The sequence below is a fragment of the Gobio gobio genome (genome assembly GCF_949357685.1).
Source record: "Gobio gobio genome assembly, chromosome: 21".
Lineage (NCBI taxonomy): Eukaryota > Metazoa > Chordata > Actinopteri > Cypriniformes > Gobionidae > Gobio > Gobio gobio.
The window spans coordinates 29,098,154-29,113,401 of record NC_137117.1 but is presented as its reverse complement, the minus strand read 5'-3'; the positions used below and the strand labels follow the sequence as shown (position 1 = coordinate 29,113,401).

Below are 15,248 nucleotides of genomic sequence, written 5' to 3'. Positions count from 1 at the left end.
ATGGCCAGAAATAAAAAGCTAAAGGTAGACTATAAACGGACTATACCACGACTTCAACGTCACCATCACTAAGCTTACGACAACTCTCAGGCAACTCTTATGACAACTCATTTTTCCAGAATGTTTGAGTTAGAATAGTTTATGAGAGCACAATTATAAGCATAATAAGGTTGTAAAAGTGGACTGTGCTTACCTGTTCGACGTGATGACATTTAATCTCCCCAAATGCCTCTGTAATCTCATTTAGCCACTTGTTATCAACCGCCTTTATCAAAACACGTAACACACTCTAAAAAATGCTGGGGTCAAAAATGGACAAGGTTGAAAATGGACAAACCCAGCGATTGGGTTGTTTTAACCCAGTGGTTGTTAAAGGGGTCATGAACTGAGAAATCAAATTTTCCTTGAGCTTTTGACATATAAGAGGTCATCATACTATAAGAATATCCTGTAATTTTCAGAACTGAAAACTTCTTTGTTAGTCCAATAAAAGCTTTTATTGACACTAGGCCCAGCAAACAGCAGGTAACATAGGCCTAGTGTTAAACCAGATCGAGCTACAAAGCAATAAACATGCCGTTGAGGATTACAAAATATTGTGCAGTGCCTGGGCTCGACAGTAATACAACATGTAAGTAACTGTGTTCATTCTAATGCCTAATCTGAAACGTTATGATTCATGTAGTCAGATGTTCTTTGTCTGTGTGTGAGTAAATTAAACCATTGACTAAATATCAACTTGCATTGTTTCTCTTACATGAAAATAATCTGTTATTTAACGGTGATTAAATTCTATAAAGAAAGCGATCAAGCTCCCTTTGCAATCGTTTTGAGCAGCTGTCAATCAAACAGGAGAGTTTATCAGTGACTCCCGTTTTATTCAACGAATCTCTTAACTATATCACGTTTGCACTGTCATTTTAAGCAAGCAATTCTTTAAACAATATTTGAGTTAAATTAAACTACCCAGCAGGTTTGGCAAACATTTAACCCAACAGCTGGGTTAAAAATAACCATTTACTAAGTTAAAACAACCCAATTGCTGGGTTTGTTCAACCCAGCATTTTTTAAAGTGCAGCCTCAAAAAATCATGAGTGGGGTAATACTGATGTAGCTATATGTTATGTCGTAGAATAATGAAAATGTGACAGTGTCTTGAGCTTGTGTTCACCACAGACCTTATTTCAAACAAACAACCCATTCAAAAAACCCATCGAATTTGGAACGAGGGAACCGGAGGTGCTAAAATGCTAACTCGCTTCCGTGTTTTGGTCCCGCCCTACATTTGTTCGAGAAGCCGTTTCACTGATATGTGGAAGAAAATGTCTGTTTTATGCAGAGTTTAAAACAATTAATTAAGAAATATTACAAGCATTTCTTTCTTTTTCTGTCTCTTTCCAACCTGTTTGGAACTTCAACTACATTCAACTACAAAATCCAGTTCCTTATGACATCATCCTTTAGCCAGGAAGTGATTTATACTTTTTGGGACAAAATAAGCACAGACATCAGAAAGTATTATTGTTGTATTTGATGAATTTTAATGGAGTTCTTAAGAAATCATAGCCTGACAAGCCAGACCCACATCAAGATGTTTGGTCTGGGAACACACCATTGGCAGGGCTCAATCCGAGGGGCGGGATGAATGGTTGTCTTTCAAATTCCCTCTGCACGCAATAGGATAGCGCTACATCCAACCAGAGCAACGAAGAAGGTGAAGCGGAGCTAGTTGACAGACTTTCGCTGTATCCGGTCGGCAAAACTCCGAACACATCTTCCTTTCTTAAGAGTGACTTCAGTGCCGTTCTTTGTTCTTTTCTCAAAGAAAAGCTTAACTCCAAGTCTTCCAGAGTCGCGGCCAAAGCCGATTCGAAAGACCGCTGTTCGCCAGCTTCTTTGTTTACAAGTAGCTCACAGAACCGCCGCAACTCTGTCGTCATTATGTTAAGCCCGCCCACCGACTCTATACACGATGTGATTGGCCTGACCACAGTTTGGTTTTTCCAGTTCCCAAGCCAATGGAGAGTTGCTAGACGACCCTGGCTGCAAATTAGAGTTGCTGCCGCTAGGGTGCGTCTAGATTTCTAGGCTAAAGAAATCAGCTTGATGTTATCAAAATTAAAGAGTTAGTTCACCCAAAAATGAAAATAATGTAATTTATTACTCACCCTCATGCCGTTCGTCTTCGGAACACAAATTAAGATATTTTTGTTGAAATCTGAAGGCTCAGTGAGGCCTCCATAGGGAGCATATATATAGTAACATATCTTATATATTAATACCAATTTCAAAACACTGCTTCATGAAGCTTCGGAGCGTATCGAATCAGCGAGTCGAATCATGATTCAGATCGCGTGTCAAACTGCTGAAATCACGTGACTTTGGCGCTCTGAACCACTGATTCGACTCGCTGATTTGATACGCTAGAAAGCTTCATGAAGCAGTGTTTTGAAATCGGTTATCATTATATAAGTCGTTATTTAGTTTTTTTTGGCGCACGAAAAATATTCTCGTCACTTTATAATATTAATATTGAACCACTGTTCTCACATGGACTGATTTAAATATGTTTTTAGTACATTAATGGATCTTGAGAGTGTAAATTTCATTGCTCCCTATGCAGGCCTCACTGAGCCATCGGATTTCAACAAAAATATCTTAATTTGTGTTCCGAAGATGAACAGAGGTCTTACGGGTGTGGAACGGCATGAGGGTGAATAATAAATTACATTATTTTCATTTTTGGGAGAACTAACCCTTTAACATTATGTTGACATGTAGCTACTGTCCAGTAGTTTTAGCTTATTTCCACCCTGTTCGGTTTCAGTTGGGTATCTTGTTCCTTTTCTTATCACTGTCTAAATAATTAATTAACAAACAAACAAATGAAGCAAAGAAATTATGTCTACATGGCATAAATATTGAATTATATAAAAGGTTTTGTTGTGCTTAGTATAAACACATTCAACTTTGCTTCAGGTCACTCAGACTTTGAATGGTGACATGATCTCTTCCAGGGAAAGTTGCTCTAGTTCCATGCGTGGGAGTGATTTATGGTGGGCCATGCGGCTGGAAGAGGCTCACGGAGCTGTTCATGCTGTCAGAGCGTGATCAGTCAGCGCTGGATCAGTCTAGAGCTTCTGACCATCGACCTGCTCCCCTGTCAATCTGTTCCTCTGTAAACCAGCTGTTCTCACTTCACTGCAAAATCGATACATTTGACTTCAGTTTGAGCTTGCTTATAAAACAAACTTTTTTGGCAAGTGTCATGTCTGTGATCGCTCTTACCATTTAATTTAACCATAGTTGCAAGTAGGCATGCAGTTACACGTGATTAATGTATAATTTACTTAATTATTTAAACTGAATTATTATAGCTATATTATTATTATAATGAATTAATTACGACTGGATTCTGGATCAGGCTTAGAACTGCACTTTTGTAAAATATTTACATTCTTAAATTCAACCTGGTCCAAGTTCGCCTGAGGTAACAACATTAAATCAAAAATACCACAACCAGCTACAACAACACAGCATCATTAGTCACAAAACTTTGTGGAAAAATTCATGACCCCAGACGCTTCAACCACAGGCTTATGTGTATTTTCCTCTTCAATTGAATTCTTGTTTTATTTATTAATTATTTAACTTAAAAAAAACATTATTTTGATTTTGAATTAAAAGAAGTTTAAGAAGCCGATATTTGAGTTATCCTATCTATGTATTATTGACACAATTATGCTTCTTCACAGTGTGGCAGTAACTTAAATAATAATTATATTTAGCATATTGAGTCAACATTTTTGAGCTGTTCGTACAGATTTGGAGTGCCTGAAGCGATTGCTTATTACTTATAAGTTTATAATAACTATTTTATATTTTGCATAAGCTTTGTGGTTTAAATCTATAATTTCTATACTTCTATCATTTCTGTGATTCAACAAACTTTAGTGGATTTATATTGTGAAAAATTGGTCATGTGGCCTGCCCGCTGTGTTCCAGCATGCCTACACTGCTAACCACATGAAATTATGAGGGCAACACCTCACAACTAACTAGGCCGTTTATATGACCTTATGCTGACAACAGCGGAAGGAGATAATATTAACAGTGTTGAAAATGTCTGTATTTATGAATATAGCAGCAGGTTTCATGTTGCTCTTTTGCTAAATTATACAGTCAATTGAGGTCAACCACAAATAGACCTTGCACCCACTAACCTTTGCAACTCTGGCACCAAGCCAAAGTTTTTATAGTGTTGTGGGTGCAATGTGGGTAACAGCAGCGCCATGTGCTGTTTCAGTAGTGCTATCGTGTGGGTGTCATTTTCAGGTTAACTTAATATTGAATTAACCTTCTTATTCCTTTAAATGTAGTGTGAATAAGGAATATGAATAAAGAGCCTTTCTGCATCTGTTGTGTGATTTGGGAGGAGTTGTAGCTGTGCTTTAAAATAGTAGTAGTAGTAACATTAATTTATAATGAAAAACAGTAATTTAATAGTAATCGCTGAATGGTTCTATAGAAATAGCACCACAGAAAAAACTATTAAGATCAATTCACGTATTACTGTTAAAGTTATAGCTGTAAGTCCGTCATCATTTACTCACTCATGTTGTTACAAAACTGTATGACTTTATTTATTCTGTGGAACGCAACAAAAAATATTTTAGAAAATATAATGTTTGTTTTGTTTGGTTACTATGGATCCCCTAATATTAATTAAAAGCTTGTGCGTTCCCCCGTAAAATATTACATTTGCAAACTTAACTTTTCGTCTCTCACAAAAGTTTTTTGATTTCCCTGAGAAAGTTTGTGTTCACTTGTAAAAAGCATTGAAATGTCATTTTCCCCCTCACCTCCATATTATTTTATATCAGTTATTTTTATATATCAGTTTTGTGGGAGAATGCAAATCACTGTTACCAATATTCTTCAAAATGATATTCTTCTGGGTTCTGCAGAAGAACGCAAAGATACAGATTTGGAACACCATGAGGATGAGTAAATGATGACAGAATTTTCATTTTTGTGTGAACTATCCCTTTAATATTAGTGTATATTTACATATATATGCCGTTCATTAACCTGACAAAAATGTATTTGTTTTGACATATTTTTGTTTGATTTACTAATGGGGAACAATCTCTGCATAGTTTAGCTTTATGCTTAAAATATGAATAAACATTTGCTATGTTTTTAAATTCCTGGAAACATCATGGATGCCAAAAATGTATTAAAATTAATTTCAGAGATTTGAAAACTGATCTTAATCGCATCACAAAAAGCCATAAATATGACAAAGCACTAATCAGATTACCTTCTGCTACGTCCTTATTGTAAGAACGTCTCAAACACAAACCTGTTTTTCAGTTGTTTTATTAATTACTCTGTACCTATTTTATTCTCTGCCCACCATTCACCTTTATACAGAATGACCTTTATAATACAAGGCAGTAAACAGAAGAAGTACATGCTTCACCCCACTGGCTCCTCCTGTTCAAGACTCTTTAGCAGGCATGTCAAATGAAATAGTCCTGTTTTTCTTACCCTGAGAATATAGGTCAAAGTGGATTGATGGCTTGCAGGGTTTTCTCTAACCTCAGAGAGATTATAGACATAATCACAACAAAAGGCAACAAAAACAATCTACAGTGTGCTTAATAAACATAGTGTAATTAGTATAATTATTATTTACAGTAAATACTAAAAGTCCATTCAAAAGCGATAGCATTCATGTGTAAAAGTGGAAGCTTATCTCGTGCAATGAATTTCTACTAGCACTTGCGAGGCCTGGAAGATATTGTTGCGGAGCATAAGCAGGGCATTCCGACCTTTCCTTCATCCCAAATGGTTAAGAAAGCATAGGGGTGTTCCTCAGGGTGGGACCTCCAGCTCCTCAGCAAATAGCTTGAGCCTGGAGCAAAGGAGGGGTTTGATATAAAGCTACATCCTGCCTCGTCTGTGTTTGGATATGCTCAACGATTCCTCAGGCTTTTCCTTCTTCACAAGATTAATGTCTTCTGGGACATTTATGCTGCCATTGGACTTTAAGGACTTTTACACATGACAGACAGCCTACAAAAAGGCAAGGTCCATTTAAAGATAAGATCAAGGCATAATGCATGGTCTTTAAAGCTGCCTTTCTAATGAAATGCCTGATTAGCAGATCAGCAATGTTACTGTTGTTAGACTTGAAGAAACATTAAACACTTAAAAACATTAGGTTTAACCACAAGCTGTATAAACTGACCTAGATATGTTGACATGATACTAACCAAGCAGGTCTATGACTTTTTGAATTGTGTCGAGTTGTTTTTCATTCGTTTTTGTTGCTACATTTAGAAATGGAGTTTGTTTTACTGTGGATGAAGTTTAGCAGGGGAATGTTCACATCTATGAAGATTAGTTTTCCTCTTATTCTTTCTTACTTTCATTCTAATGTCTCTCTCTCTCTCTCTCTCTCTCTCTCTCTCTCTCTCTCTCTCTCTCTCTCTCTCTCTCTCTCTCTCTCTCTCTCTCTCTCTCTCTCTCTCTCTCTCTCTCTCTCTCTCTCACCCACCACATACATCAATTCACAGAAAAACTTTTGTCTTTTGGTCTTTGTAAAATGCCTGGAGGACTTAGACTCAGATCTTTGTAGAAGAATGACACCCTTTTCCATTTTCCAACTTTTCAGACTGCTGCATCTGTATTCAATTCCAGACATCTCTAAGCCATGTAAACTTTCAAATGAGATCAAACGACATCATTTTTTCCTTTAAACCCTCGCTGTTTCACTCTTTAACATCATCAGAGTGGTCTGGTGAAGCATAGTTCTCACTGGTGTTATATCACTGTGGATTACACCTCCTCTACTCAAAGGCTTTTTAGTTCAAGACCAATTTCATGTTGACTCAGTGAAGGATTAGTGCTCAAGACCAGTCTTGTGCTTAAGAGAGCCTTAACAGCCAAAAAAGCCTGTTATAAATAATAAAAAATTCAAAGAGCCAGGAGGCTGCCGATCCGTTGAGAAGCATTGTCTTTCATTTTCAGCATCAAAACAAGGCCCCCAATATTAGACAATATCAAGTGATATGCTGCTGGCTGGCTATATAGAGCAAAGTTCATTTCCATAATTAGCAACATCCAGCTATGATCGCATGCTGTCTTCTCTCAGACTATTAGTGTGAAGGTAGTGACCCTGAAGATGAAGAGTATGACATAAAGCTGTCAGTCATACAGGAATTAGGTCAAATCATATAACAGTGACAGCCATTATTAGCCCTATATATGTGAATTCCCATAAGGCAAACATAACATATTAACATAAGATAAGATGATAACCATTTTTCACTCTTTCTGCAAGTTACATCGATACCCTATTAGGTTGCGACATGTGACCCATCACAGTTATCATTTTCACGTCCAACGTGCGTACACTTATTACACACACAGGGACGCACAACAGCACACAAACATTTTTAAATATGAAAAATTATAGGATTAAAATAAAAGATTATTATGTACATAAATATAAAAGTGCCTATATGTCATAATAGATAGTCATTGCATGTATCAGAATAAGCCATTAGCTAATTTGTCATTGGAATGAGCAGATCCATTTCCTCTCTGGAGAAGTGTCCAGTTTTTCCGCTTGCAAATTCTGCCACGTAAATACACTCTAAAAAAAAAAGGCTCGTAATCATAGGGGAACCTTTTTTAGTGCTATATAGCACCAATTTTGGTGCTTCAGTGGTTCTTCAGCGGTTCTTCAGAGGTGCTATATAGCACCTTAGTCAAATAACCGGTGAAGAACCGGTGAAGAACCTCTGAAGAACCGCTGAAGAACCGCTGAAGAACCGCTGAAGAACCACTGAAGCACCAAAATTGGTGCTATATAGCACTAAAAAAGGTTCCCCTATGATTACGAGCCAAGAACCATTTTTGGTGCAATATAGAACCTTTTTTTTTTTTAGAGTGTAGCGAATCCACCATGGCGCGAGTGCAAAAGGCTTTTAACGGGAATGGGAGATGAGACTCTGGTTTATTGCATGTTACGCCCAAAACACACTCATTACTCATTAAGAGAATAGGGACAAACCTTTAAGACCATGCGCCGGGCTCGCCGACCATTTTTTCCATCGTTAAACTAGCAAAAGTGGATTCGGACAGACAAATTCAAAAGTGCCCTGCTCATGTCATGTAAACATTAAGACCATACTCTGATTATTAGAAATTGGTGCACATGCAATTTTTGTAATTTGTTACATTTATATAGCGCTTTTCTAGGCTCTCGAAGCACTTTACATAGAAGGGGGGATCTCCTCATCCACCACCAATGTGCAGCATCCACCCAAGGGGGTAATCCTACACCCGGAAAGCGTACCTTCCATAGGGGCGGCCATTGCTAACCAAGTCATCACCTGCTGTTAGCATCCCATTGACAGCGAATAACTTTGTATCTGAAGCGTTTAAAGACTCAATTTGACCATTGTTTATTTCTTAAGAAACAACAATGTATAAAAGGCACAATTACCTTGTATCTTACACTATCGCCCCGTAGAAGCAACCGTCGCATAGTAGAGAAATTACCGTACAGACAGGAGGAGAAGCTCGTAGGCAATCTTTTACTGTCTATGAGGTAGTCAGGGGGACGTGGAGGCATAAAGTCAAGGGAGAAGCATGGGGAGAAGCCCATAGAGAGCCAAAAGCAACGGGACAAATTATTTAAACAACGTGATTGAGATTTCACTTTGCACAACTACTAGAAGACTTACAACTGTCAGACTGGTTGCTCACGTCACATCTACGTCGTCAAGCTCAGTCTGAGGCTGCGCAGTACACTCAGCCACCAGGAAGTGAGTGCTTCTAATTCCCTTCACTTTTCCCCGTTGAAGCCTATGGGGTCGCTGTGTCCATTTCTTTTACTGTCTATGCATCCACCTGGATGATGCGACGGCAGCCATATTGCGCCAGAACGCCCACCACACACCAGCTGATTGGTGGAGAGGAGACAGAGTGATGAAGCCAATCGTATATATATATATCGTATATATATATATATATGGGGATGATTAGGAGCCCATGATAGACAGGGGCCAATGGGCAAATTTGGCCAGGATGCCGGGGTTACACCCCTATTCTTTATCAAAGGACATCCTGGGATTTTTAATGACCACAGAAAGTCAGGACCTCGGTTTAACGTCTCATCCGAAGAACGGTGCTTATTACAGTGTCCCCATCACTATACTTGGGTGTTAGGGGATGAACAGATTTATTTAGAAACGAATCACAGCCAGAACAACATCAATTTTGCTATCATAAAGCTAAATGTAGGGGTTTTACATGTATATTCTAGCTTATGTGATACAGAGACCCTACATAGGACAAGCGGATTCTGTTTACAATTTGAGCAAAACTGGGGTAAAGGTCCTTTCTATGACTTTTGACACACCTGTGATTCACCTTCAATCAGTGTGTTTGTTTTATGTGGTGTCAACAAGTTATGTTTTGTTTCGTCTAAAGCATGATAAGAGATTTTAGTAGGACATTTTCCCCCATGCTGAATTTTTTTTTTTTTTTTTGCTATCATGTTTGTTGCTCTAATGAGGATGTTTGTTCCCTGACCATAAAACAAATAAAGCTCATTCAGCACTGACCTTGACTGCTTCTTTGCTATATTTTCCAGGTTCCAAAGAACACTCCACTTTCCAAGCATTTGGTTCTGTCTTATTTACACATAAAAGCTGACCATGACCACCGTAAATGCCCCTGTGTGTTTGCTCGCTCGGAATGAGTTTTATCGGAGTAAGTGCAGCACTATTTTTAGCTCTCTACTGTTTAACCAGCTACAGGACACGTGTAATTCTGAATGTCTGCAGTTTCCCGAATTTCTATTTTTTTCTCCTGAATGAACTTTTACCTGAATGTAGCACACACTGTTCTTATTTTAGCCTTATCAACCAACATAGCCATTGACTTATTTGTTGAACAAATAAAAAACATTGCTCCTCTTTTTGTGAATTGACAGAAATAAACCTAATTTCATTGATTAAACATTACAAGGTACTAAAAACATCAAAAGAAATATCTCAATGCTGAATAAAATGCAGATTCAGAAGGGATTATACTAGGGTTTTGTTGTTGTTGTTTTTTAATCAAATACATGCCTAAGAAGATTTCCTCATGTGTTTGTGTATGTGGTTGATTTTGTTTGCAGGCATCTACCCAACAGACAAAATGAAGGCAGTCAATAGTCTTTCTGATAACTTAATGGAACCAAACCACAGACAAGTGACTGTCTGGTTGACCAAATCAAAACACCAAGGTATGGTATAAGTTCAACAGAGATCTGTACAACTAGATGTACATTTAGCACTTCTGACAAGAATGGCTCTTAAATCCTGTCTTTCTGTCTGAATGCAGATTTCTCAGGACCTATGAACGATCGCTGGACAATAAATGTGGTGTTAAGGAGTCAGACATCCAGCGAAACCTCTTCCAAATGACTAAGTCCTGCAGATCGTGTGGTCAAGTAGACACCTGAACAAAAATAGTGCATAGAGTGCTGGGTAAAAAAGTGTGCTTCTTTACACAGACAGATTTTTTTTTTTTTTTTTGCTTGTTGTTGCATTTTCTACAGATCTAGAAGACTCGCATGGTAGAAAATGACAATAGTTTTTGTTTAAATGCTACCATTCAAAAGTTTGTGGTCTCTAATGCTCACCAATCCTGCATTTATTTGATCAAAAATACAGTAAAAACAGTAATATTGTGAAATATTATTAAAATGTAATGAATAATGAATTAATTTAATGAATATATTTTAAAATGTAATTTATTCCTGTGATGCAAAGCTGAATTTTCAGCATCATTGCTCCAGTCTTCAGTGTCACATGATCCTTCAGAAATAATTATAATATGATGATTTACTGCTTAAGAAACATTTGTTATTATTATTATCAGTGTTAAAACAGCTGTGCTAATTAATATTTTGGTGGAAAGCATGATACATATTAATAGAAAATCAAAAGAACAGCATTGATTTGAAATAGAAATCTTTTGTAACATTATAAATGTCTTTACAGTCACTTGTGATCAATTTAATGCACACTTGTTGAATAAATACAAAATTCTGTAAACAAATGTCTTACTAACCCCAAACTTTTGAATGGTAGTGTAATTAAACTGTGTAATATCCATTTAGTCATGTGTTGCATTTGCTTACTTTACACAATGCATCTCCCCACCAACAGTATGAGGAGATGGACCACTCCTAAATAATGAATTGGAAAAATTGCAGGTCATAATTTGAAAACTGTAGGGAAGACGGTCATACCTTGTAGTTAAAAGATCCAATTTTTTAAGATAGGCATTGCCTGTTTGTTTGTTTTTTTAAATGTAAAAAAAAAAAAACATTGCATGCGCATTAGTTGGACCAACCTGAAATGTAACATTATTTGAGATAAAGAATAATTTATAATATTGTTTTAGTTTTGAAGATCTTGCTCTTTCATCCTTTGAATACGTAGGAACTGTATTCTATTGCCTGAATAAAAAATAGCCAATATTTGATTTGTCTGTGATGGACAGCCATCTATTCTGCATTAAAAAAGTACATTAAACTAAACTACCGATCACAGCGCTTGTCACAGTCTCTTAGTTGGGACCCATTGCTGCGAACAAAGAAATAATGTCTGAAAAAGAACAGAATCAGCATGCCACAAAGAGGTTTTTCCATGCATCTAGCCACCCATCAGAACTTGGTGACCTGGAAAATCCATGTACACATGGGAACAAAGCTGTACAACGTCATCTCTACAGAGCCATTTTCCATATGGACTGTTTCCCATATTCACTGTTTGGGCTACCACAAGTCCACAGGCACCATGTTCTGTCCTTTTTGGGTTACATAAACCATGTCCAAGTATGAAGTAGATGTCTATTCAGAAAGCAATGCACTAGCTTAGTAACATGTTTTTAAAAATGCTTTATTCCTACATTTTAAACCTATATTATTTCCTGGACCTGCAGCTCACCCTGTTCAAAAGGATGCGGAGCGCATTTATTTGAATAAAAAGTCTTCTCCAAGAACAGTTAACTGTTGGCTTTTATTATTCTTGGATCATTTTTATACAAGAGGAACAGACATTTCACTCAAGAGCAGTTCTTCTTGGTCATGACATTTTGTCTGCCTCAGTTACTATCAAACAGTTGAGTTGTTCAAACTGAAAGCGTAGTCACTGAATTTAGTTTCAGCATGCTTGTTAATCTAATAGTTTTTTTTTTATACGAAATTAACAAAACGCAAGAGCCTTTCCTCCACACTGCACATTTAGTACAAATCAGCTGTAATGTACACACATACACAAGTCCCCATTACAGTGTCTACAAAGAACCATGTGCAATGGAAATGGACAATGAATGCAGTGTCTCTCCTCAAGACCTCATTATATTTCTCAGCTTTTAGCATTCAATTACGACTGTCCTTCTGAAATGCACATTACAGTAAATGGCCTTCTCTCAACTGTAAAAGGGAGATGTGTACAGTTCATTATATATATAAAAAAAAAATTAAAAAAAAAATCCAGTAGCGGGCTGTTTAAGACCATTTATTGTGCTGAAAACACAGGTTAAGACAATAACAAGTAACAATCTCCAGTGTTACAGATGTGTAAAAATGTACAAAATTCTTTTTGCAAGTTTCAGCTCTTCCATTTATTACGTGATCTATATAAAACAATGAATACAAAAAAGAAAAATGGGAAAAGTACTAAAACAACCCATTATATGGATGGGAAATTTATTTTAAAAAAAATTAAAAAAAATAAAAATAAAAGTGCCCCATTTCCATCCCCTAGCGTTGATGTCCTGATCTGATCTCGGATTCAGGAATGAGGAGGAGAACTCCCCGCCTCCGACTTGCCTCCATCGCTACATTCGCTTGCTTGCCTCACCATCTCCCGGGCAACACATGTCACCTGCCCATTGGTCACACTCACCAACCCTGACCTGCAGAGAGCAAACCAGATTAGGAGATCTAGAATTATAACCATTTGATATGATAAAAATGATACCCTGGTTACGAATCCTAAAATTTGCAACGGCATCGGCCTTTGAAATCAGAACTTGGCAAGGCATTCATGTTACATGCACCAACTTGGGTGAAACATAATCCAGTGACTCACTTCTGCTGAGCCTCCTCAGTAAGAGTTCCCATACCAGGCTGGTTCTGCTTCCCAAAGAAGAAACTGGACCACCAATGACCGGAATCCTGTTTGGGCAGACCTAAAGCACAATTAAACAACAGGTCAGAACAAAGCACCACCAGTCTTTCCTAATCTTCTAATGGATGACGTATACAATGACATAAGCACTAACGCAATCACGGTGAAAGAGTCTCTAAACAAAGACATGTAGGCTGGTGAAGATAACGGCCCAATCCGAGCCCGGTCAGATGACTAAGCAACAGTATTTTTTCTAAATTCAATGAGGTGACTTCCTCATAAGTGGATGACCCAGAACAATCAGAAGGACACCCATTTTGACAGTGCTGACCATGCAAATTGTGTTGCATAATGTTTATAAATTGTCAAAACTGTTGCAATAGAATATTGATTTAGGCAGGGGGTGAAGATAGATTGAAAACGAAATGTAACCCACCTGGATGATGTGGAATAACCTCCCCACTGTACTCTGAACTCCCACACGAGCTGCTACTGGATGTAGAGCCAATGCGCCCTGAGAAGAAACAGTCTGATAAGGCAAATTCTCTGTACAACATCAACTATTAATAGGTGTGTATAACTATAACAGTAAAGCACTTGCAAAGGCTACTTACTTCTGTAGTAGTCATGAGTGGCAACAAGAGACCCACTAGCTGGGATGGCTGCCATTTTATAGGCTTGTGTAAATCGTGACTTAGATGGAAACCCTGAGGAGAGGAGAGCAAAATGACATTTGGTCAGATATGACTGCTTCTGTAGCGATAATAATTTATCATCTTAAACCTGAAAATGGCTTCTAATGAATACAGACAGGCTCAAATGAAGGTATTTAAGAAGTTGTATCCCTAATGTGTGGTTTGAAACCTTGTTTTGGTTAGGTTGTGTTATTGTAGGGTTACTCATTCATGTTTTAGTGTCAAACCACAGGACTAACATCAAAGTGACATTGTGCCACATTAGGCATTCATTAAGAGAAGGCTTCCCACCGCATTTTTCAGAAGGCTACGCGAGGAATTTACAGTAAGCCCATAAGGAATTTCAGTAGTTGAGAGTCTAGGTCATGCATTCACAAAAAAACTAAATTTTCCCCAAACATGCACGGTTAGACCACTAACTGTTACAGCGAGATGCATAGCATTAAGGGTGAAAGATTAATTTGTAGTTACTCTGCTCAGATTCTCTAACCTAAACAATGACCACCCAGTAAAATAGACCACCCTTTAAAATATTAGGTGTAAGACCACATCCTCACCTTCTTTTGCCGCTCGTGCTGATGTTAGAGCACCCTGCTCGATTCAGTCGGAGGCTTTGGGGAGAAAACGCTAGGCGACGGGGCCCATTTGAAAAGGTTTGGATGGATAAGACCCTCCACGTCCGGAAATAACTACCGCAATGCTGTCTAACAAAAACAACACGTACGCTGACATTTATACAGACACGTCCGGATGGAGGCGGGGCCTCTCTTACCGCTATATAACGTTAACCGCTTCAGGCTTCAGCGTGGAACCGGATCAAACCAGCGAAATCAAGGACGGAATGGTTGGTGCTTTCTTTTCTGAAAATGTTCAGAAACAATGAAAGTGTTACCAAGATTTGGTCTTGTCATACATTTTGTGCACAATACCGCATAACATTATCTATAAATGCACATGATGGACACATATAACATTTTACGAAGTTTGGTAATTGTTCTAAATAATATTGAACGATCTATACTGTCACACTTCCCTGGTGGTCTAGTGGTTAGGATTCGGCGCTCTCACCGCCGCGGCCCGGGTTCGATTCCCGGTCAGGGAATTACTGTTTTGTAAAACTGCTCAATAATTACGCTTATCATTTCTAAAACAAATACTATCCACAAACGAATCAGAATGAGCTGCGTTTGATGGCTAAAACCAGTTTACCGATAGCCATATTGTGAGACTGACGCAGATGTTTGCTTTTTAGCCATAAAGGACTGTTTCGGGGAATAGGTTTTAAGGAATAAGATAAGGCAGCTGAAGTTTTTTTTCTTCGTATTTTTCATGTCCTTAAGTA

The 15,248-nt window shown here is 37.9% G+C and overlaps 1 protein-coding gene across 1 annotated transcript; it reads right to left on the bottom strand.

Moving 5' to 3' along the window:
• Positions 1-12,580: 12,580 nt before the first annotated feature.
• ppdpfb (pancreatic progenitor cell differentiation and proliferation factor b) lies at positions 12,581-14,656 on the bottom strand. The gene is made up of 5 exons (XM_079801834.1): positions 14,464-14,656; positions 13,826-13,918; positions 13,648-13,725; positions 13,173-13,272; positions 12,581-12,996 (listed from the first exon to the last, which is right to left on the bottom strand). Exons 2-5 carry the CDS (start codon positions 13,878-13,880, stop codon positions 12,873-12,875), a joined length of 357 nt encoding a protein of 118 aa, XP_079657960.1. The 5' UTR covers positions 13,881-13,918; positions 14,464-14,656; the 3' UTR covers positions 12,581-12,872.
• Between the last annotated feature and the right edge of the window lie 592 nt (positions 14,657-15,248).

Coding starts and splice junctions, on each gene's coding strand:
- ppdpfb (XM_079801834.1), bottom strand. CDS start 13,880: ATGGCAGCCATCCCAGCTAGTGGGTCTCTTGTTGCCACTCATGACTAC. Junction 13,273..13,647: donor GGTTATTCCACATCATCCAG/GTGGGTTACATT, acceptor ATTGTGCTTTAG/GTCTGCCCAAACAGGATTCC. Junction 12,997..13,172: donor ACTGAGGAGGCTCAGCAGAA/GTGAGTCACTGG, acceptor TGCTCTCTGCAG/GTCAGGGTTGGTGAGTGTGA.